Source organism: Syngnathoides biaculeatus, chromosome 18 (genome assembly GCF_019802595.1).
Source record: "Syngnathoides biaculeatus isolate LvHL_M chromosome 18, ASM1980259v1, whole genome shotgun sequence".
NCBI classification, from domain to species: Eukaryota; Metazoa; Chordata; class Actinopteri; order Syngnathiformes; family Syngnathidae; genus Syngnathoides; species Syngnathoides biaculeatus.
The window spans coordinates 7,748,864-7,774,793 of NC_084657.1; the positions used below are offsets into that span (position 1 = coordinate 7,748,864).

Genomic DNA, 25,930 nt, shown 5'->3' on the forward strand with positions numbered 1-25,930 from the left:
GTAGGTTGATTGATTGACAGTAATTCCAGCAGACGGTGGCGATTGGAAATGCACATACCACTTAACATTCAACCCACAAGTGCTGCATGAATTGAGCCTGTTCAACTCTGTACACAGGAATCCTACATCCCAAATGTTTCTATTTCTTGTACTGAAGAGGACTTGTTTAACAAGTCTGTGGGATACAGATTTTTGCACCCCAAACCAGAAATACATCACAAAATCCATCAATCCATCCATCCTTTTTCTGAGCCATTTATCCTCACGATGGTCGCGGGAACTGGTTGCCAGCCAATCGCGAGGCTCTTAGAGCAACACTTAGGTCAAATAGTGGAGATAAGAGTCCTAAGTAAACATGGTGAAGCAGCATTGACCTATTATCCCTCACAAAAATAGAATAAGTTGCCAACAGAAGTGACATCAGCCCCAAGTGTAAATGTTTTAAAATCCAATTTATAAAAACTTCCACTTTTCAATATTTCTTACATATCTCTTTCTTTGCTGTTTTAATTGTACTTTTATTGGAATTTTTTGCTTTATTCTTTTCTCAATTTTAAAAGTTTTATTTCTTTGTATTTAAATGCTTTTACCACCATATATCAATTGGGCTCTGGAATCAGTCTTGTTGCGAGGGGTTGGGCTATGTTTTATACTAGAGTTGCCCACAATGAAAGGAGCTGAGTAGGTCTGGGTATACTTACTGCCCCCTGGGTTGGTGCCTGAAAATTGGGGTTCACCCCAGTAGATAAGAAGGTAGCCTCTCTCCAGGTACTGACTGTTGTTTGTGCCTATGCACCAAACAGAAATTTAGAAAACCCACTCTTTTTGGAGTCCTTAGAGGGTGCTCCTGATGGAGCCTCCATCGTTCTCCTTGGTGGCTTCAATGCTCACGTGGGAATTTACAGTGATACCTGGAAGAGCGTAATGGGGAGGAGTCCTATAAAACCTTTTTGGTCAGTAGAACTCCAAGGCAGCTGATGGGAACCGGTTGCCAAGCGGAATATAGATTTGGTGGTTGCTGAAGTTTGGTGAGGCCATGGAGAAAGAGTTCCAGACAGCTTCGGAGAAATTTTGGTCCATCATCTAGTGTTCCAGGAGGGGGAAGCAGTGCACCACCTGTGTATAGTGAGGATTGGAATCGGGATGTTGTGATTTGGTTGGGATAATATTTCAAGGACCTCAATTCCACTGGAAGGCCGTTCCATGAGGAAGCAGAGTCTGGGTTCTCAGAGGCAGGCTCTTCTATTTCTGGGGTTGAGGTCACCGAGGTCGTTAAAAAGCTCCATGGTGCTAAGGAGGCAGGAGTGGATGAGATTCACCTGAAGTTCCTAAAAATTCTGGATGTTGTGGGGCTGTCCTGGTTGATACGCCTCTGTAACATCGCATGGACATCAGGGACATTGCCTCCTGATTGGCACACCTTTTTAAGAATGAGAACCGTAGGGTGTATTTTAACTACAGGGGCATAACACTCCTCAGCATCATTCGTAAGGTCTATTCAGGAGTGCTGGAAACAAAGGGTACATCATCAAGTCGAATCCCAGATTCAGGAGGAGCAGTGAGGTTTTCATCCTGGCCGTGGAATAGTGACCCAGCTCTTGCAAGGTCTTGGAGGCTTGTTGGTAGTTCGCCCAACTAGTCCACGTGTGCTGTGAACTTGGGGAAGGGTTTCAATCGTGTCCCGAAGAGATTCTTGTGGGGGGTGCATCAGGAGTATGGTGTGCTGAACCCCCTGATACTGGCTGTTCAGTTCTTCTATGACCGGTCTCAGAGTTGTGTCTGTATTGCCGGGAGTAAGTCGTACGTACTCATTTCTTGTGAGGCTCTCCTATCTCTGGGGTTGAGGTCACCAAGGTGGGTAAAATGCCCCTCGGTGGCAAGACCCCAGGGATTCACCTGGTCTCCAAGAGTTCCTAAAGTCTCTGGATGTTGTGGGGCTGTCCTGGTTGACATGGCTCTGCAACATTATGTGGACATCGTGGACAGTGCCTCTAGATTGGCAGACTATGATGGTGGTCTGCCTTGTTAAGAACAGGAACTGGCCAATTACAGGGAAATTACACTCCTCAGCTTCCCTGGCAAGGTCTATTCAGGGGTGCTGGAGAGGATGGTCCATTGGGAAGTCGTATCTCAGATTCAGGAGGAGCAATGTCGATTACGTCCTGGCAGTGGAACAGTGCACCAGCTTTATCTCCCCACCAGGGTACTCGAGTGTGCATTGAAATTTGGCTAACCAGTCTACATGTGTTTTCTGGACTTGCCGAAGGCGTTCAATCCTGTCCCTCGGGTAGTATTGTGCTGGATCCTTCAGGAGTATGGGGTACTGAATCCCATGATACGGGCTGATTGGTCCCTGTACGATCTGTGTCAGAGTTTGGTCCGTATTTGCGGCAGTAAGTCAGACTTGGTTTCGATGAATTTGGACTATGCCAAGGCTGCGCTTTGTCACCGATTCTGAATATAAATTTTATGGACAGAATCTCAAGCTGCTGTCAAAGTGTAGAAGGGGTCTGGTTGGGTGGTCTCAGTATTGTATCTCTGCTTTTTACCGATGATGTGGTTCTGTTCACTTCATCAAGCCGTGATCTCAAAATCTCACTGAAACGGTTCACAGCTGAGTGTGAAGCGGTTGGGATGAGAATCAGAACCTCCAAATCCGAGACCATGTTCCTTGGTCAGAAAAGGTGGCATGCCCTCTCCAGGTTGGGGATGAAATCCTGACCCAAGTGGAAGACTTCAAGTATCTTGTGGTGTTTTTCAAACGTGAGGGAAGAACGGAAGGAGAGATCGACAGGCGGATAGGTACAGCGTTTGCAGTGATGTAAATTTTGTATTGTCTATTGTGGTAAAATCAAAAGGCAAGCTCTCAAGTTCCCATTCGATCTAGATTCCTATCATTACCTATAGTCACGAGCTGTGGGTCATGAGCAAAAGAACAAGACCCTGGATACAAGTGGCCGAAATGAGTTTCTTCCGCAAGGTGTCTGGGGTTAGAGATAGGGTCAGAAAATCTGTCATCTGAGAGGGGGTTCAGAATAGAGAAGATGATCCTCCCCATTGAGAGGAGCCAGATGAGGTGGCTGAGGAATGTAATTCGGATGACGCCTCCCTGGTGAGGTGTTCCTGGGACGTCTCACCAGAAGGAGACCCAAGGCACGCTGGAGAGACTATGTCTCTCAGCTGGCCATGGAACGCCTCGGGATCCCTCTGAAAGCGTTGGATGATGTGGCTGGGGAAAAGGAAATCTGGACAAGCTACTGCCTCTGCGACCTGACCTCGGATAAGCAGTAAAAGATGGATGGATGGATGGATGGATGGATGGATGGATGGATGGCACATATCCTTTGCAGATATTAATAGTACTGACCTACTGGGAGCTGCACACACCGCTCACCACACTGTCTCAGTTGTGACTGCACAAACAAGTTGCTACGTAGCTGCAGATGAATTCAATCCTAATCAGTTGGCACATTTTACTGCAATTAATCAGTGGAACTTTGGATATCTGGAGGGTAAGCTGTGGAGAAAAAAACTTGACATGCTCGTAAAAAAAGACTGCAATTTTGGAATCAGCATATCAATTTTAGTTTTGATCAGCATAAAGATCTAACTCAACAGAACATTTTTTTCTCAAATTCTTCCCCAGTGTAATCTTTACCAGAGATTTGGAGAGATACTGGACTAAAATACAGTTTCCACTCAATGAGTTGTACCAACCTGTAAACCGCTCTTTTGTCAGACTCAAGTTGTGTCTGTGGGTCAAGGGTCACACTGACAGAGTTATTTCTTCCTGCAGAGGCTGCTGGGATATGGACTTGTGGGGTCTTGTTGTTCTGCTGCGTTGTGCCCGTCATCTATGAACCACAAGATGAGTTTAAAATGATGATGAAAACCTAACAGTGTTCAAAGACTGGAACACTGTGAACAGGCTTTGATGATTATAAACAATGTCAACTGGTATAATTCTAATCATCATGCATCTTTGAGTAAGGAGTTTTAATAATCACTTCCGAAATGCAATCAAGTGTGACATGGATTTCCCACTGACATGACAAATGAGAATTGACAGAATTATTTTGCTTGACAGGGCAGCTTCTTTGGAATCAAGTTATTAAACAAAATCAAACAAGAGACTCAATTAATCAAACAATACAGTATTTAAAGATTCCTGTTCAACAATTGTCAATTGGTATTCAGCCACTGAAACCCTTTGCTGGTCATTTAAACTGAATTTATCGGTGCAAATTTGTGTGGCGATCAGAAAAAAAAAACAACAACTTTCTTCTCAATGTTTCATTGTCTTTATGCATACCGCCAACCAGCACGCCACCCCCACCTCCATTTTCATGACAGGTTGGGTTGGGTGAATGCTTCAACTCTTAATCCCAGCACCAAATGGGAAATAAATTAGCTTCTTCACACTTAACTAGCTCTCATTTGCATTTTCCGAGCATGCATACTGCTTCTCCCCTCTTGTATTAATCCTCTGGGTGAAAGCAGACAGAGAGAGTGAATGAGGAGGAGGAGGAGGAGGGTGAGGGTGAACCTGCTCTACTTCCCCTCTATGGGATTCCCTGCTACGTGTGACAATGAGTAGATCCAGATACAGTCAGAGTTTATTCATTAACAGTGACCTGTTGGTCACACACAACATCACACACTGGGGCATGATGGTTGATCCATTACGGACAATTTGACTTCATCAGATAACATAGTTTTGCACTTGTGGGCATGCATATATTTAAATTCTTACATTTTAGTAAGGTCAAGTAAGTTTTTTTTGTCACCCACCGTAATTTTGCTTGAGTATATCTATTTTGTCTGTATTTTTAATATTTTGAGATATATATACAACCATCCATCCATCCATTTTCAAGCCCCTCATCCTCACAAGGGTCTTGAAAGTGCTGGACCTTATCCCAGCTATCTTGAGGCAGGAAGTGCGGTACACCCTGAACTGATTGCCGGCCAATAGCAGGGCACATGGAAACAACCAACCATTCACACCCACATTCACACATATGACCAATTTAGAGTCTTCAATGAATTTATCAACCATGTTTTGGGGATGTGGGAGCAAACCAGATTACCTGGAGAAAAGCCACGCAGACACGGGGAGAACATGAAAACTCCACACAGGTGGGGCAGGCATTTGAACCCTGGTCCTCAGAACTGAGAGGCAGATGGTCTAACCAGTTGTTCCACCATTCCAATGTATGTAATTATAAGTGCAATTTCATTCTATCCTACTGAGTAGTATACAGTACGTACAATATTTACAATACAGTCACAGACTAGTTCTGCTGTCTCATTTTTTTACTTTTTCTCAGAATAAAAGTGATAGTCTAGAGACCCCGTTCCATTCCAACAAGAACGGTGTATGTAGGTAGACTTAAATTTAGTTGAAGTTGAACACAAACACCAACACAATCACAGTCACTTGCTGCAGCGCACTGCACACACCACAGAACAACTATTGTTTTAAGGCTTAACTACTACTCGAGATGGCGGCATGGTGCAGCAGCTGTAGAGCTTTGGCATTACAGTTCTGAGAAGTCTATGTGGAGTTTGCATGCTCTCACCGTGGCTGCGTGGCTTTTCTCCAGGCACTCCGGTTTCCTCCCACATCCCAAAAACATGCAACATTAATTGGTCGCTGACCCTTGTGAGGATAGGTGGCTCAGAAAATGGAAAGATGGATGGAAAATAGCAATACACTCTGTGCGTAAGTGGTGGGGAAGGTGACTATTTTGACCATTTCATAATTTATGGGTGTATTTTCCAACTCAAAGCTGTACAAACATGAGTGCGGCAAAAAAAGTTGAAAATTTGTCAAAATGTAAGAAGAATGGCTTGCACGGTGGCTCAGTTGTAAAGCGTTGGCCTCACAGTTCTGAGGTCTCGGGTTCAATCCAGGTGTGACTGTCTGAGCGCTCCCAGTGCTGAAAGATCTTCTTCAGGTTAATGCGGATGCACGTGGAATTTTTTTAATTTTTCTACTTTTTCTCCATCCGTGCCAGTCTGAAACTTCCCCATCCATTCTTCTTTCACGTGTTCATTTTCGCTCTGCTTCCGCGTGTTTATTTTTGCTCCGCGTGCATTTTACTATTGACCTCTCACGAAGCCAAACCCAGCGAATGAAATAATTCAGAAACAAATGCAAACGTATTGTTTGTTATTTATCAACTGGAACACGCGTTCCAGCAGTGAACAAGAATCAACAGAGGATGGGTATGGGTTTGGGTGATATGACAATTACTTTCACAATCCCAAATGTGCCTTGATGACTGATCTTGAACAATCCTCTGTTGAGTTCTTCAAGAGTATGGGGTATTGAATCCCATGATACGGGCTGTTTGGTCCCTTTACGATCTGTGTCAGAGTTCGGTCCATATTGGTGGTAGTAAGTCAGACTTGGTTTCGATGAATTTGGGCTCCGCCAAGGCTTCGGTTTGTCACTGATTCTGTATATAAATTTTATGGACAGAATCTCTTGCGCAGTGGAGGTGTCGAAGGGGTCTGGTTTGGTGGCCTCAGTATTAAATCTCCGCTTTTTACAGATGATGTGGTTCTGTTAGCTTCATCAAGGCGTGATCTCAAAATCTCACTGAAACGGTTCACAGCTGAGTGTGAAGCGGTTGGGATGAGAATCAGAACCTCCAAATCCGAGACTGTGATTCTTGCTCAATGCTGGAATGTGCTTTCCAGTGGATAAATAACAAGCAGTACGTTTGCATTTGTTTCTGTATTCTTTCATTCGCTGTGTTCGGCTTTGTGAGACGTCCATAGCGAAATGCACGTGGAGAGAAAATGAACACGCAGAAGCAGAGTGAAAATGAACGTGCGGAAGAAGCATGGATGGGGAAGTTTCAGACTGGCACGGATGTAGAAAAATTCTACGTGCATGCTCATTAATCCCAAGGGGACTTTTCAGCACGGGGGAGCGCTCAGACCGTCACACCTGACCAAGCTGTGTGGAGTTTGCATGTTCTCCTCGTGCCTGCGTGGGATTTCTGCGGCCATTCCGGTTTCCTCCCACATTCCAAAAAGCAAGCCAAGCTGCTTGGCAATTTTTCCGTACCCCTTTCCAGCCATGTGGAGTTGTACAATTTTGTCTGTAGTGTCTTAGGACAGCTCTTTGGTCTTGGCCATGTTACAATTTTGAGTCTTACTGATTGTATGGGGTGGACAGGTGTCTTTATGCAGCTAACGACTTCACACAGGTGCATCTAAGTCAGGATAATACATGGAGTGGAGGTGGACTTTTAAAGGCAGACTAAACAGTCTTTGAGGGTCAGAATTCTACCTGATAGACAGGTGTTCAAATACTTATTTGCAGCTGTATCACACAAATTGTTAAAAAGTCATACATTGCGATTTCTGGATTTTTCTTTTTAGATTATCTCTCTCACAGTGGACATGCACCTATGATGAACCTTTCAGACCCCTCAATGATTTTGAACTGGGAGAACTTGCAATATAGCAGAGTGTTCAAATATTTATTTTCTTCACTGTAAGAAGAATGATATGTGAAATATGTGGAGCTTCTAGAAACCAGTTGCTTTCCAGTGCTACCATATTCCACAACTATAACCTTCCTGCCAAGGTAAGGTTCAAAATCCATCCACCATTGAACAAGACTGTGCCAAGAAATTCTTGAAGATTGATTTTTCGAAACGATTATGGATTCATGAAATGAGAAGGGCGCCGCTTGGATCAGTAATGGCACAAAAAACTACTCCCATTCAGACACCAACAAAATGGAAGTGTGGGTCTGGTTTGTGCTGAAGAGGGACTTAAAACCTAAACTACCGTGAGTTTTTAAAAGACCCTTTCTTCAAGAAGTGGTGCAGCTTTCATCAAGAAATCGCTCATCATCCCTCAGCAGTTTGCAATAATTGTGCACACTGAGATAATTACAAACGACAAACTTGTCTTCTTTTCTGAAATATTCAAGTTGAACTTATTTAACATTTCGGATTGAGCAAGCGTGAGCTAGCTGTTAAAAACTAAAACTAATCGTCAAAAACAATGTGCCTAGTAACTTTACATGCAATGGTCAGCTGCAATATTTTCCCATCTACCTTTCATTTTCTGAAGGACGCATGTTTACAGATAAATTTTAATAAAGCAAGTCACATTGAGAATATTGTTTCGGATAAGAATTTTTGCTAGCTTTGGTCTCCCAGGAGGAGCACAAGCACTAATATGTGATACTGTAATTTCTCGAAAATAATGCGAACATTTTTCAAAAACGTTCCAAAAAGTTAATAGAGTGCATTATATTTAGGTGTGGATCAAAAATGAAAAATACAATCACATTGTATAGTTGGATACTGGTACATAGAGTGGTTAAAAAAAAGGTATACATATACATTTCGATATGATATCAATGCCTTATGTTACACATTTATATTTATTACGGTAATGTGCGCCCCCAACCTGAACTCTATGACCTCCTCACGGGAGCTTGCATTTTACGATGGTTAGCGTAGCATATTTGTTGCTACAGCAACAAAGATCAGAAACGACTGCCCGTGAGTTTGTTTTCACTTAAACCAAGACTAAAAATGTTGACTACAATGGCTAGTTGTGCAGTCGTTTTTAAAAGAAATGTGTCATGACTCGTGCGGATGACGCCGCCAACCTGGAAATAGCGCCGCAGTCCGAAACAATGATAGCTCGCCTCAATGGCTTCAGGTGGGGATAAAAAAACAACCTGAGGTGTAACTACATAATACGAGCGTCATGGGCACATAAAAAAAAATAAATAAATAAAATAACGCGAGTGTGCACACAATTGAAACGATCGCTTTTTTTTTTTTTTTTTTTTTTTAAGTGCCCATTACCATCGTTTCTATGTAGTTTGAGCTCAGGCGTCGGGTGGGTGAGAGGCTGCGTTGCGGAACTGGAACTCTTGGGATTCAAAAAATGTTTCCCTACAAATGCCATGGATGGCACAGAGGATGACATGCTGTGGGAGCAAAATAGGATCACTGTTCATGAATTCAGGAGGCACCAGAACTGGACCAAGTCACAAAAGGTAGCTCCGATGGATATTTTTCAGATTGGAGAATAGCCAGATGTTGCTTTTGAAGTCTTGGCCAAGGATGTGTAATGTAGAGGATAGACTGCACTATGCACAAACATTTTATGCACAAATATTTAATGCAAAAAATGTTCAAGTCAAACAGTGTTAAATATTTATTTAAGACTGTAATATGTGTTATCAACAGTATTAATAAATTGTTATGCCATCATAGAGCATTTATTTTAGTTGGTTGAGGGATTTTGTTCTGACAATTACAGGGACCAGGACAAGCATGTTCTGTGGCCCGCCCCAAATTATATTACGGCTACATCAGCACATGCACAATGATTATTATTAATGATTATTGCACAGACAGTTTTTTGAAAAACAATACAAATACAAACCGAATAAAATATAATTACAGATAATTGCCAATATTTTGACCATATGGGTAGCACCAAATTGGTGGTGCACATTGAACATTGGTAGAAAGGTTTTCCTGATTGTTTTAGGTCAACCCCGGGGGTGCGCATTATAATTCAGGACGCATTATACTCGAGAAATTACGGTAATATATTTGCAGCATCCGGTCTGACTTTTTAGTGTTAGCAGTGTTAAGAAAAGTTTTAAGTTTTTGTCAATTCTGACTAACCTGTTGGCTCTCCTGGTACGATGGTGGAGGAACTCGCTGGGTGGCCATCATTATCACTGCAGGTGCTGGGGACACATGTTGCACCATGGGATAGCGTCACATTGAGACTGAGAAAGATGGAACATCGAAGCGTGGAATCAAGTAATTGCATTACAACAGCAGCCACATGGTCATCCTATAATTTAATAGTATTGTATCTTCAAGCATTTCACACACATATTTTTTAAAAAAGTTTACCTAAGCGACTGTCATATCCCATCTCTGAGCACTACACAGAGTTGACGGACACTCGCTGCAACATGATCATGATTTAAAGCACTAATAGTACAAACACAAATACCATGTTGATTACCTAAAAAGATTGTATATACAAGGAGGTTCATAACTATACTAGAAACAAATCTGTCCTACATGTCCTCAACACACTTTTACAGTAGACCCTTTTTTATCCTGGGGGTTGCACCTCAAAAACCTTGACAATGAATGAAATCTGAAAAGTAGCCACTAATTATTCATTATATCAGAATATAAATTGATTAGTATTATACTGCAAATGCAATTACATGCCAATGTGTGATACTTTAGAGCGGTGTCGGTATTTTATTTGTCAACTTGAGGTCATCATCCACACAATCCACACAAGGACAGGCATATTAAAGGGGTGTCTGCTCTGTTGTGGTGATGTGAACTGCCCATGCAGGCATGGCGTGAACAGGTGATTTCCTGGCTTGAACATTATTACCGGTCCTCACACTGATAGTCTTGGCAATGTACAGTGAAGAAAACAAGTATTTGAACACCCTGCTGTATTGCAAGTTCTCCCACTTAGAAATCATGGAAGGGTTAGAAATTTTCATTGTAGGTGTATGTCCACTGTGAGAGAGATAATCTAAAAAGAAAAATCCAGAAAACACAATGTATGATTTTTTCAATGAGTTGTGTGATACAGCTGCAAATAAGTATTTGAACACCTGTCTATCAGCTAGAATTCTGACCCTCAATACCTGTTAGTCCGCCTTTAAAAGTCCACCTCCACTCCATGTAATATCCTGAATCAGATGCACCTGTGTGAGGTCGTTAGCTGCATAAGAACACCTGTCCACCCCATACAATCAGTAAGACTCAAAATTGTAACATGGACAAGGCCAAAGACACCAGAGACAAAATTGAACAACTCCATACGACTGGAAAGGGCTACGGAGAAATTGCCAAGCAGCTTGGTGAAAAAAGGTCCACTGTTGGAGCAATCATTGGAAAATGGAAGAAGCTAAACATGGGGGTCAATCTCAATCGGAGTGGAGTCCCATGCAAGATATCATTTCGTGAGGTCTCAATGATCCTTAGAAAGGTGAGGAATCAGCCCAGGACTACACGACATGACTTGGTCAATGACCTGAAAAGTGGTGGGACCACCGTTTCCAAGGTGACTGTTGGTAATACACTAAGATGTAATGGTTTGAAATCATGCATGGCACAGGAGGATTCCCTGCTTAAACCAGCACATGTCAAGGCTCATCTTAAGTTTGCCAATGACCATTTGGATGACACAGAGTAGTCATGGGGGAAGGTTTTGTGGTTAGATGAGACAAATTTTTTTTTTTTTTTTGGTCATAATTCCACTAACCATGTTTGGAGGAAGATGAATGATGCGTTCCATCCCAAGAACACCATACCTACTGGTAACCATGGGGGTGGTAGCATCATGCTTTGGGGGTGTTTTTCTGCACATGGGACAAGGCGACTGCACTGTATTAAAAAGAGGATGACTGCGGCCATGTATTGTGACATCTTGGGGAACAACCTCTTTCTCTCAGTCAGAGCATTGAAGATGGGTCGTAGCTGGGTCTTTCAACATGACAATGACCCGAAGCACACAGCCAGGAAAACCAAGGAGTGGCTCCATTAGAAGCATATCAAGGTTTTGGCATGGCCTAGCCAGTCTCCAGACCTAAACCCAATAGAAAATCTTTGGAGGGAGCTGAAACTCTGTGTTTCTCAGCGACAGCCCAGAAACCCATCTGATCTAGAGAAGATCTGTGTGGAGGAGTGGGCAAAAATCCCTCCTGCAGTGTGTGCAAACCTGCTGAACAACTACAGGAAACCTTTGACCTCTGCAATTGCAAACAAAGGCTACTGTAGCAAATATTAACATTGTTTTTTTTATCAGATGTTCAAATACTTATTTGCAGCTCTATCACACAAATTGTAAAAAAAAAAAAAAAATCATACATTGTGATTTTTGGATTTTTCTTTTTAATTTATCTCTTTCTCGGTGCACATGCTCCTACGATGAAAATTTCAGACCCCTCCATGATTTCTAAGTGGGCGAATTTACAATATAGCACAGGGTTCAAATTCTTATTTTCTTCACTGTAGTTAGAGAAAAGCGTCATTCATCGTGGTGATGTGTTTAACTTCAGCAGTCTATCTTATGTGAGTCATTGCTCCCACATTAAAACTAAATACCTATTAAACCAAACTATATCAAAGAGCATGTAGTAGAGTATGTGTGCTACAATAACCTATAAGATAAATACATATTTTTGATGCAATAAAACCAGATGTACTCCTGGATTGAATGGCACCTTGTGCAACGGCAGTCAATTGTGCCCCCATCTGTACTTGTAAACTGGGGGCATGGGAAGGCTGGTGGGCGTTTGGGGAGTTTGGTTCATTTTCATTACAGCTGTTTGAACTGTATGTGCCACGTGTGCCAACTGTCAGTTGTGCACCTCTGATCGTTGGGTGGTGGGGGTGCAGTAGGGTGGGGTGGAGGTACTGTATGTGTGTGTATAGAAGGAGTGGAGTGCCAAAATGTCACCCTGGGCAAGTGCCCATGTCGCCCATATCAGAAACTGACACTGACTGAACCCTCAATGACTTAATGCTATAGAAAGGCATTAAAGTCATTTGTAATTCTATACTTATTTTTATATGGGCTTTTTGAAAGCAATGTGTCAAAGTGTGGCATTTTTGGTTGTCATTGTCACCATGTGAGGGAAGCTGGGTCTTTGTTGAACCATGATCAAGCTCATATAAAAAGATAATTGGGGCTGTTGTCAGTGGGCTAATTGTTATCGGCCAGAAACCCACACAGCTAACTGGTTTACCCCGTGGAATGCCACTGTCTCATTCACCCACCCTGCAGGAGCTAATTGGTTAAGGGGTACACTGCACACGCTACGAACACAAATAGGCCCCCTGCAATCACCCCAACTTACTAGAGGCAGCACAGCAGGTGAACCAACCCGAAGCTATGCATAACCTATGTGCTTATGCTTCATGAAAATATCCAGTAAATAGTCTATTTGAGCCTGAAGGAGAGGGTGTTTTGATATAATATTAACAATAATATATATTTTTAATATACATATATAGGACTTACAAGGCACCCACGGACACTTACAAAATGTGACTACAGGCCCTAATAAGGCTTCATGATGGTAATATATAGCATATCACATAGATTCTACCCAAAATAGATTCATCAATTTAATTTAAATGGAGTTTGTACAAGAGGTGAAATACACTATGTTAGGGTAGAATCAATGCAATTTAAGTGCTGTTATATCAATGCGTTATCAAGTTCATAGTAAAGAGGTCTTTAATACGCAATATGTGAAGAAATAAAAAAAATCTAAAAAATGGTGGCAACAGGCTGTTAGATGTTGTGCAAAAGGTTATCAAATAAAAAGAAAATAGTATTGTAATTCTTTTTACATTTTTGCATATCTTTCCTCAGAAATAGAGACATCCACAATACTAATGTTAAAAAAAACTCACTTTAAGTTAAAATTTTAATAATTGTCAGTGTGCCTCTGTGATACTTCAAATAACTTAGTCACTTTATCAATCAAAAGGAAAACATCTGAAGACTCTCACACCAGAATCAGAAACTGTTTTCTACACCCAAAAAATAAAACAAAAAACATTATTTGGTTTTATGTGGAATATGTTTTTTCAAACCTTTGTTTAGGTGTGTGCATGTCCGTGCAACTCATTTTGTGTATAGGTTATGTTTTTGCTCTCATTCCAACTGTTATCAGCTGAAAGGCATCTTCACTGTTATTCGTCCTCATTTTAATTGCAAAATACAGTCAGGGTGTTGGTGATTAAATGGAAAATGTGCATTAATTGATGAGACTAAAGATAAAGCAATTCCAATTATGGCATCGTATTTTCGAGGGGCTTTCAAGTCTCACCATCCCTCGAAGGAACAAAATCACTAAAAAGCAATTTGGAGCAGGGAACAATGTCAGTCCATAAAAACACACACACACAAACACATACTCATTTAAAAAGTATTCTGAATGTACATACCAAACAACAGTGTAAAAATACTTCACAAATGTTACTTTTCTTTTAAGTAGTGGAATGACTTGGTATTACATAATTCATATGATTTATTGCATATCATTTGAAAAATGCCTGTAGCAGCAACAAATATTATCCAGCTAGCATGCAATAAAAAATGAGCAGTAGGCATAAAATTATTCTAAGTAACATCAAAGAGGTCTGTGAATTTGGATTGGAGGCAAACATGCACACATGCATACAGTCCTTTTTGGTTTTTGTGCAGTGGGGAAATCCTCTGTTCAATATTCAACTTTCAGACAATTCCAAGGTTTCGACTGAGGCTCTGCCTAACAAATGCGAAATTAGTCACTGCCATGCCTTCTAGCAGAATGTTTGGTTACACATGATACCCTCTGCCGTGTACTTCAAAAAACTACATATCTGACATGATTATTGTACATAGTCCTTCATTCTTCACAATACTTAATTAAAACCCCACTTGCTAAGCAGAAAGCAGTCGCATGTGGATCATTTCCTACAATCCAGACTGTGCCTGCCCAATTTATTAAATGCAACATACAGCAGTTTCTGTCAAATTGAATTGTCTACACAAGACTGTATGCTATATACAGTATTGGAGATTTATACTATACTTCCATACTGTACTGACTCTACAAATGCGTAGGCGGTCAGGATTAGCATGATAGATAGCAAAGTCAATGCTGTAAAAGAAAATTGTAAAATGAAAGCCATCATGAATTCAGAAATTTGTTTTTCAACATATTGCTGTAATTTGTCAAGTATACAGTAATCTTTCTCTACTTCCCACTTCACCTTTTGCAGCTTCAGTACATTGTGGGGTTTTTTTTCACACACACACACACACACACACACACACACACACACAACACACACACACACACACACACACAAAAAAAAGCCAGATTGACATACAGTATTACAGAAAGAAGCATTGATACAAGGCAAGTGATGGTCCCCATCACGACATCGACCAATGAGCGCAAAAAAAAAGAAAAAGAAAAAGGCATATCGGCAAACAGTACTGTATTATGGGAAGACACATTGATACAAGGCGAGTGATTAGTCTCTGGCACGACATCAACCAATGAGAGCATGTGTGGATTTATCTCGTGAGCTGATTGGCTGCACATCATCGAAGCCTCACCCAGCAACTTCCTCTCCCTTGTCCTTCTTATCATCTATTTTCAACAAAGCTGATTGCGTGTGCGATAACCTATCTAATTCACAATGCTGCCAAAGCACTGTGCTGATGTCAAAGCTTCCTCCGAAGTACCCAAGCAGAAGAGGAAACTCATGACGATCGGCAAAAAAGTAAAACTTTTGGATATCATCAAAGACGGCAAAAGTTGGGATTTTGTGGCGCCATTATCGCGTGAATGAATCAGTGGTGCGCTACATAAAGAAGGATATGGTAAACATCCATAAAACAACTTCAATAACTTTTAATAAGTACGAGAAATGTGTGATGGTGAAGAGGCTGAAGAAAGTGCTGATGAACATCAAGCTGCAATCAGGGATTCACCCCCTCCAGGACGAGGCTTTTTGGCAAGCAAAGGTTGGTTTGAAAAATTTCAGCGTTACGCCCTCAAGCATGCGACTCCATGGTACAAGCTGTCGAGTTTAGCAATAAATTTGACGGGGTTATGTCCTTGTACAGGGTGTTGTATTAAATGGATTAATTGTACATAAAGTTACCTCATATTTGCTCTACATTTTTATTTCCCTGAAAGAGGGATGCAGCATGTCACTCCCGAACACAAAATATGTTTTTTTTATTTAATCAATTTATAAATCCTTCATAATCTCTGATATCGTACTTTCACTGTCATCGGTTGCGTGAACCTGACATGGGAATTTTGAAGTAGAAGGAAAAACAAAGACAACACCATGTTTTTCTCAAAGATAAAAACCTCAGTTACACCCTCAGCACTGTTGGATTAATTGTACATAAAGTTATCTCATATTTGCTGTCTTGTTTTGCTTTTAATGGTTGATGCTATACAGTATATGCTTAAATCATGTCATGCAACAAAGAGAGGCACATTGGTGGGACCGTTGGATGTCACATCGATGAGACAAAGGTAACGTCACAACGGTTGGGAACATTCTGCGCTCTACAGAAGACAACATGCATTTACTTTGTTCACTTTCTGTACTGCAATAAAAATTTTATTGTTTAGTTGCCATTTTTTAACTATAGACTTGTACTGTTGTAATTTTTGTCTCAAGTATGCAAAGTATAAATGCTGTACTGTTGACATATTTTCAACATTCTGGTACCCAACACACACACACACACACACACACACACACCACACACACACACAAACATTGAAAGCACCTTGAGCAGAAGTCTCCAAGTGATCAATGGTAACTCCAGTATACAGTAACATAATACAGTAAGTGTTTTATAGTTTATATTTACAGTTATTATTATTATTATTATTGCTATACAGTTATAATATGGCATATATTATATTTGTAAAATTTTATAATTACCTAAATATCACTTTTTGTCTCAAATATGCAAAGTACAAATACTGTTTACTTTTTTAATTTTAAACATTATGGTAATCACATAAATATATATCCCCTGCTACTTCGCATTTTTCACTTTTTACGTAAACGTGTAATGTGCATTTTCTTCCCTAAAATATTGTCAAATCCCATTTCTGCGTATTATACAGTTAGTAGATAGAGAAAAATTGAAAAACCTTTCACGTGACAAATATATCTTACCATATGGAAGTTATAAAAAAGCTGTACACTTTAATTACAAAATGCCACCACCACCAAGAGGTTATGAGAAAGGTGTACACTTTCATTTTCATTTGCCAATGCCACCTAGAGGTTATGAAAAAGATGTAGCCTACACTTCCATTCCAATATAACACGTTTACCTAAGAATTCATGAATGTACAGTTAGGTTTATGTAGCCAGGCAGAAATAGTTTTTCTTTACTGGAAAAAAAAATTCTTTATAGTTATGTTTTGTCTCATGATAATGCTTTTCTAAAATGCTAGAGATTTCAATTTGAATGTCATTAAAATAAAATTAAATTTACTTTGCCTTCATGGTTTTTTTTTATTGTACCAATCTAACAAATTCTGCCTGGGTAATGAAATATATCAGCACAATTGTGTATTTTTTAATTTACTCAATAAAATTTGAGGTGTGAATTTAAAAATAAGACCAAATAAATAAAACAAATACATGTATGTATGAAAATAAATATATAATATACAAGGTGCTTGGTTCTTAATATTTATATATATTTTATTTATGATTAATTCTTAAATAATTCTTGATCGAATGAGGAGTTGTTCTTTCAGGTGCTCGGCTTGCATACACACCCTTCACTTGAAGATAGCTCCAAGAGGCTCCAGCACTCGCGCAACCCTTGTGGGCTTAAGCGGCTCTGAAAATGGATGGATGGATGGATGGATGGATGGATGGATTCACACAGTGCACGTTTGTAGCTTTGTTTGTCATGGATTGCCCATCCATTGATTGTGATGAACTGAGAAGCATCTAATTTTATTTAAGCTATGTTTTCAGCCTGTTCTCTTCATGTAGCGTACGTAGTCTGCTGAACTAGCAATACTAGACTGGCCATGGAACCACATATAGGCTTGATCACTGCGCTCACCAGAAAAAAAAAGTCCCAACGCAATGATAACACGCAGTTGGAGGAGGCCTGATGGAGAAATGTATCTTCAATCTTGGCTTGAGTTTTTTTTTAACACTCATAATAATAATATACACATTGAAATTTTTGGCACTGTGAGCGCATATGGCTGCATGTGAAGTGGAGGCGCACAACTGAAAGAGCATGTCACGATTCTGTCATTTCAAAGACAACATAGGACTGTTAATTTAAAAACGGTGATTTTCAGTTTCAACACAAAATCGTTACAGACTACTTATTTGAGCTTGTCTTTGTTTTAATATCCAACTCTAAAATAGTGCAAGGACCAAGTGACCACAGGGATATGCTTATATATATTTCACATCAAATTCATGGAAATTTTTCAGGCCAGACTAATAAACAAGACATAGATGTCAAAAGAGTGGTACATTATGAGATTTTAAAGGGGAACAAAGCAGAAATTTGTTGTTTTTAAATACATTAAATATGTATGAAGTGCAGAAAACGACTGCAAATATGAAATTGCTTTGCTTATTTCTAGCGAGTTCCCTCCTAAACTATGTAATGAAAAATTGACCTCTTTGCATACGTTGCTCAGTTTTGAGTTAGCTGTGCTTATCTTCTATAACAAGCCCTATTTACTACTCCAGCATGCACTTAACAAGCCAACGATGGCCACACCCTGAAAATGCGTTTTTGTTGGATGCCTCAATTTACAGAACAGCTTTTAAGATTTAATCGTTTAAGATCCCCAAAAAATGAGGGAATAAAAAAGTAATGGATTGACTTTTTAAAGGCACATGCAGATGGTAACATCAACACTCAACTCAGCAATGCCCATTTTACGATGGATAGTTTTATAAACTTTCACCAACACCAAGGGACAACATGCTTTGGTCTTCAAATTTGAAGTCGAGCCTGCTAATGTGTGAAAAGCCCACCTCCACTCCATGAATTATCCTGAATCAGATGCACCTGTGTGAGGTCATTGCGGCATAAAGACACCTGTCCACCCTAACCCTGTTCCAAGATGACTGTATGTAATACACTAAGACTGTCATGATCCTGCCGCTCCAGCACGAGCTGTGCGGGTGTCCGCGCAGGTGCGCTGATTGGAAGGTGCACACCTGCGCCTCATGCAGCCTGATTATGCTGTGGATTTATATGACCGCGATGACAACTGGCCGGGGGCCAGTTCGTATGATCTTCATGTCCCATTCGTGTGCTCCGGTATCCCTGATCGAACCTGTGTGTACCGACCTTCGTCCGTTCTCCGACCAACCTTGTAAGCCTGACTCCTTTGATACTTCTGCCTGCGTTGATTGTTCCCCTGTGTGCCGACTCCTGCCTGTCCGCTCATCTGCTCTCTTCGCCCGACATCCCAACTACCGCTGCTGCACCGGACTGCCTGCTCGATCCCCGACCTCGGCATATAATAAACGTGTCTCTTCTTGAACTACCTTGCGTCTTCCGAGTTCCTGCATTTGGATCCTACTCTCGTTCCGATGGGACTTGACAGAACGAACTGGCCAATACAGGACCCAGCAGGAAAGACCCGGCGTCGCCGGGACCGACGCAAGGTAGACCGTCTGCTGGAGGACCAAGCCTGTCCAATCCGGGTAGGCTCCCTGACATCCTCCGCTCCCATGTCTTACGCTCCGCCAGCGAGGTATGAATACGTCCCGAACACGACCCGTCCGGCTCCTCAGATTCTTCTGGAGTCTGACTTTTCGGAATATGAGGAGGACCGCGATTTGTATGACCGGCTGCCTGAGTACGACTCCGACGACTTTGATTTTGAATCTTTTTGCCCGGCTTTTCATCCCAGTCAGTTTGCTCCGCCTCCCCGCGTTTCCAGCACCTGAGCGACTTCGCCCTGTACATCCAAGTACACCAATCGGTACGAGGGAACCCGCTTCGCCATCTACCCGGGACCTCCGCATGGCGGCCAGAGGAGACGCCCCGGCCGGGCGCTCCCTGGTGTCTCTCGCTGCGCGGCAACGAAGACATCGTCCTCCCACTCCTCGCCGGCAAAGGTGAGACTGGCAGACCCTCAGCTGGTGGCGAAGCTTCCAGCCCAGAGGGAGGAGGAGTCTCCAAATCATGAGCCGTTCTACCTTGAAATGCGGGCGGAGATAGAGCGGCAGAGCGCGGAATTGGCGTCTCTCACGGCCCAGGTCCGGCAAGGATTGGCGAACCAGCCAAGCTACACTGACGTCACAACTGCGACGGACTCGCTGCTGACACAGGTTCACGTGGCAGTTGGAACTGACCCGCTCCCTAGACACGCCCACGTGTCAGTTTCGACTGACTCTCCGCCTGCTCAGGTTCACGTTGCCGTGGAAACCGACCCGCCCTCTTGCCAAGTGCACGCCACAGTGGGAACGGACTGGCCACCTCGCCAATCGCACGAAGCTGTGGAAACCGACCCGCCCCCTTGCCAAGTGCACGCCGCAGTGGGAACGGACTCGCCACCTCAAGTGCACGTCGGAGTGGGTACGGACTCGCCACCTCGCCAAGCGCACGTAGCTGTGGAAGCTGACCCGCCTCCTCGCCATTCCCACGTCGAGGTTTTGGCTGTTCCGAGCAGAGTTCACGCGGCAGTCGGAACTGACCCGCTCCCGAGACACGCCCACGTGTCAGTTTCGACTGACTCTCTGCCGGCTCTCGTTCACATTGCCCTGGAAACGGATTCGCCACCGCGCCACGCCCACGTTGCTGTTTCAACGGATGCACTGCAAGCTCACGTGGCAGTGGGGACCGACCTGATGCCGCCTCACGTTGCTGTCCAGGAGGTGGCGACGTCTCCACAGCCGCTTCTCGTCCGTGCTCTGGAGTACCAGTGGCGACCGTCCCGCGGACGCTCCACACTCCTGCTCTGTTGGCGACCGTCCCGCGGACGCTCCACACTCCTGCTCTGTCGGCGACGAGCACGCCCATACGTTCCCGTCCAGGAGGCGGGGACGGTGACACTGACGCTGCCTTCTCACGTTGCCGTCCAGGAGGGGGCGATGGTGTCGCCGCCTTCTCACGTTGCTGTCCAGGAGGGGGCGATGGTGTCGCCGCCTTCTCACGTTGCTGTCCAAGAGGGGGCGATGGTGTCGCCGCCTTCTCACGTTGCTGTCCAGGAGGGGGCGATGGTGTCGCCGCCTTCTCACGTTCCTGTCCAGGAGGGGGCGATGGTGTCGCCGCCGTCTCACGTTCCTGTCCAGTAGGGGGCGATGGTGTTGCCGCCTTCTCACGTTCCTGTCCAGGAGGAGCTGGGGAGTTCTGTGGAGCCACCCTGGAGCTGGAGAGACTTCGGGATGGTGGCGGTCATTGCTCTGGTCCTTCTCTCCATCATCCTATTCGCTCCAGATGGCTCCCAGCCGCTTCATGACCTGGCCTCGTTGGTGACCAATCCACGGCTGCCTACTGACCAAGCCTCGGTGGCGACCAATCCCTGGTCGTCTTGCAACGACGGCGTGGGAGGTTCTCGTCCGCAGCAGTGGCCTGCCTCGTTCTGGTTCCTGCTTCGCCGTTTGTTTCCTCACAGAGGTCGTCCACCCAAATCGCCCCTTGGGGACTCTGGTGCTTGGCGTCCGGGTCGTCCTCCTGACCTGTCCACCCGGACGCCTTGTGTTTGGTGGCCTGGATGGCCACCAGACTGGGGTCCGGGGGGGGCGTGTGGATTTATATGACCGCGATGACAACTGGCCGGGGCCAGTTCGTATGATCTTCATGTCCCGTTCGTGTGCTCCGGTATCCCTGATCGAACCTGTGTGTACCGACCTTAGTCCGTTCTCCGACCAACCTGGTAAGCCTGACTCCTTCGTTACTTCTGCCTGCTTTGATTGTTCCCCGGTGCGCTGACTCCTGCTTGCCCGACATCCCAACTACCGCTGCTGCACCGGACTGCCTGCTCGATCCCCTACCTCTGCATATAATAAACGTGTCTCTTCTTGAACTACCTTGCGTCTTCCGAGTTCCTGCATTTGGGTCCTACTCTCGTTCCGATGGGACATGACAAAGACGTCATGTTTTGAAATGATGCATGGCACGGAAGGTTCCCCTGCTTAAACCAGCACATGTCAAGGCCCATCTTAGGTTTGCCAATGACCATTTGGATGATACAGAGTCAGGTGAGAGTGTTTTGTGGTCAGATGAGACCAAAATGGAACATAATTCCATTAACCGTGTTTGGAGGATTTCCATTCCAAGAACATCATCCCTACTGTGAAACATGGGGGTGGTTGCATCATGCTTTGGGGGTGTTTTTCTGAACATGGGACAGGACGACTGCACTGTATTAAGGAGAGGATGACGGTGGCCATGTATTGTGAGATTTTGGGGAACAGACGCTTTCCCTCAGTCAGAGCATTGAAGATGGGTCGTGGCTGGGTCTTTCAACATGACAATGACCTGAAGCACACAGCCAGGAAAACTAAGGAGTGGCTCCGTGAGAAGCATATCAAGGTTCTGGTGTGGCCTAGCCAGTCTCCAGACCTAAACCCAATAGAAAATCTTTGGAGGAAGCTGAAACTACGTCTTTCTCAGCGACAGCCCAGAAACTTGTCTGATCTAGAGAAGATCTGTGTGGAGGAGTGTGACAAAATCCCTCCTGCAGTGTGTGCAAACCTGGTGAACAACTACAAGAAATGTTTGACGCCTGTAATTGCAAACAAAGGCTACTGTACCAAATATTAACATTGGTTTTCTCAGGTGTTCAAATTTGTATTTCCAGCTGTATCACACAAATAAATCTTCAAAAGAATCACACATTGTGATTTCTGGATTTTTCTTTTTAGATTATCTCTCTCACAGTGGACATGCATCTACGATGAAAATTTCAGATCCCTCCATGATTTCCAAATGGGAGAATTTACAATATTGCAGGTTGTTCAAATACTTATCTTCATTTTAACAATTAATCCTAAAAACTCATAAGGGACAAATGTTTTTTGTGTATCTGTGTGTTGCTCAAGGAGAAATTCAACTTCCACCCTGATGTAACATGACATGTGCTTGTTGCTTACTCCCATCATAATAACCTGCAAATGCAATGAGTTAGATTTAGAAATGCGTATGCCACACAGTATACAGCTTTATCTGGAGCAAGACATGAAAATAAAACGGATATTTTTGAAACCTCACATCAAATTTAAAATGCAAACATCAGGAGGCAAGGCCTTGATAACGTTGAGTAAAATGGCAGAAGAAATGGTAGAATGGCAATTACAATGGGGTTTTGAAAGGGTGACCGTGCTTACAAAAAAAAAACAAAAAAAAAAACAGATCAGAGCACAAACACTAAATATAGTTTCAGGAATAGGCACACATGTAAACAAAGACATGAACGCCAATCCAAAAATTCCAAACCAAATACTTTTTCGAAGATTAACAGTATAATCACACTTTCAAGTACATACACAGCCAGAGGCAAATGTTCTCACTTCACAAATTTGACCGACAAGATCCAGCCTCTCTGGGGTTAACCTAGCTCGACACACACCACAGTGAGAATGCAGGTTGACACTCCCAGACCACCTCATTAACCTGTTCTGGCAATCTTTCGATGCTGCCCAGCCATGCAACAACCGCTCCTCAATGTTCCACAAATGAAATTTGTGCTGTTATTATTTATTCATCTCCCCATGTTGACCAGACCACTCTTTGAACACTAAGTAGTTCCAGTAAGGATTGTTTCCTTGGTGAGAAACTTTGTGTCATTTAAGAGCATTAAGATAGATATGAATTCCGAACCAATGGAACACTTGTTTTTTGTGTGGTAACCATGGAGAAAGACATGTAACTTTATATATGAGGCAAGTCACAGACAGAATGAGACAACTCAAAAAAGATCACGGTGTTACTTGTAGTAAGGATACAACAAGCCCTGGAAACTAGTCTCTTGCAAAATGCTGAAAATAATGATCATTTTCACATAATTTGAGCAATAATCACATTGAAATTTAGAGAATTTTTACTTAAGGTTTTTGTTTTCTTCCAAATATGACCTTTTGCTAAATAACAACTATTGTTACCAATAATTCAGATATTCCATCCATTAACTGAGCGGCTTATCCTCCCATGGGTCGCAGGAGTGCTGGAGCCTATCTCAACCATCTTCGGGCAGGTGTACCCTCAACAGGTTGCCAGCCAATCGCAGGCCACATAGAAACAAGCGGCCATTTGCACACACAGTCACACTTATGAGCAATTTAGAGTCTCCACGTAATTTGTGTTTTTGGGATGGGGAGCAAACCAGAATGCTCGGAGAAAACCAACACAGACATGGGGAGAACATACAAACTCCACACTGGCGGAGCTGGGATTTGAACCCCGGTCCTCAGAACTGTGAAACAGACGCTCTCAACAACCATCCACCACCTTGCCCAATTCACTTACTCATAATAGTAAAATGAATTGATTTTAAAAGAAAATTTAGTGGGCATGTCTTTACCATTGTTGAAAATTGGACAATGTGTCAAAGGGGATTTATAACGAGGAAGCATCATCAGTCAACCAAAGTATCAGATTCAGATTTAATGAGTTTGAGTTTAGATGGTATGTATGTACTGTATGCATGTATGTATGTATGTATGTATGTATGTATGTATTTATTTATTTATTTAATGGTCTAACCTACAGCATTTATAAGTCTTGCCCTTTTCAATTTCCAATGTCACACTCAAATTCCAACTTTATAACCTTTTCCACTTGATTTCTGCAGGATGAACTTCATCATGAATGTCCTTGATATATTTAAATACGCCCTCCAGCAATAATGAAGACATCAGGTTTCCCTGGGGTAAGCCAGTTTGCAAGATTCATTGCTTTCTTTCTAACTGCTGACAAAGGCATCAGTGGTCCAATCGCATGGTGATTATTGTTGTCTTTTATGCAAATGTGGATATTACCGATTCCAGTTGTAGTTGGATTTTGCCTTTGAAAAAGTCGATTAAAGTCTCAAGTAAAATGGGTGAAGCTATAATACAGTGCAAAATTCTTGTAATTCCCAAATGTCACAAAAAAACACAGGCAAATTCATTAAAATAGCTAAAAGGCCTTATAATGAGCTATTTCTTTCTTCATGAGAAGCCTTCTAAAAGGAACAAAGATGAAAATAATATCCAGATCGGAGAAGACAAATCAAGTGAAACTGAATTTTCCATAAAATGTATACATTGTGTGTGTATATATATATATATCATATAGCAGGAACAAAAAATATTTTTATCCTCAACCTTGTCAACGCGAACGGTCAAATGGTGAAATGAAGGTGTAACAGCCCACCTGGAATGTATTTTCAGATGATAGAATCAAAATGTTTGAACAAATATCTCCAAGTTGTGTCTACATTATCTTCTGCCAAAACATAAACTCAACTGCCAGTCACCTGGGACCTGATGTATAAAAGGTGCCTACCCACCTTAACATGACGTGCATTCTTTTTCACGGCAAAGTTGAGATGTAACAAGTGAAATGAGACACATGAACAATTAGCACTGTTGAAAAAATAATGCTTGGCAATATTTGATTTCAACAATGTAACACAGGCAAGGACTCATAAGTAATTTGTTAACCAGTATATTTAATGACTCACTGTATTTGTGAGGACACCTATTAATGGTGAGAACTGCCTTCTCAATTTCTTCTTCTGACTCCAGCACATGCACTGAAAAATGAAGTCATTCATTTAATTTGAACAAGTACAATGCCATAATTGACCACGCCTCCAGAAAAACAACAACATCATTTCAAAATATTTTAATCATAAGAAACCAATTTCCATGTTCGGATTAAGTATAATTTCAAGGATATTTTTTTTCAATGTGCGTGCCCTCCCCTGTGTAATAAATGAAGTAATCAATCAGGAGTCAACGTTTTTGATATACTCTTTGATTTTAAAATAACCCCAAGCCCCATACATAGAACATTCCTGCATATACCTTTATCTCACAGGGCTGAGTTTAGGTTACTGTTTGAACACATTTTTTGAGTTATGTGCTTCTTTTCCTTTCGGCTTGTCCCGTTAGGGGTCGCCACAGCGTGTCATCTTTTGCCATCTTAGCCTATCTCCTCCATATTCCTCTCTAATCCCAACTGCCCTCATGTCTTCCCTTACAACATCAATCAACCTTCTCTTTGGTCTTCCTCTCACTCGTTTGCCTGGCAACTCCATCCTTAGCACCCTTCTACCAATATACTCACTCTCTTGCGTCTGGACATGTCCAAATCATCGAAGTCTGCTCTCTCAAACCTTGTCTCCAAAACATCC

At 42.4% G+C, this 25,930-nt stretch overlaps 1 protein-coding gene across 10 annotated transcripts in view; it reads right to left on the reverse strand.

Annotated features, from left to right (window-relative positions):
* The window catches only part of pknox2 (pbx/knotted 1 homeobox 2), a 187,198-nt gene that overhangs the window by 60,446 nt on the left and 100,822 nt on the right, over positions 1-25,930 (reverse strand). For all 10 annotated transcript variants that reach the window (XM_061803465.1, XM_061803464.1, XM_061803463.1 and 7 more), the window contains 2 exons: positions 9,684-9,790; positions 3,718-3,854 (listed from right to left, as the gene is read on the reverse strand). In XM_061803465.1, coding sequence (XP_061659449.1) covers positions 3,718-3,854; positions 9,684-9,770 — 224 coding nt within the window. In that variant the 5' untranslated portion in view covers positions 9,771-9,790. The remainder of the gene's footprint in view (positions 1-3,717; positions 3,855-9,683; positions 9,791-25,930) is intronic.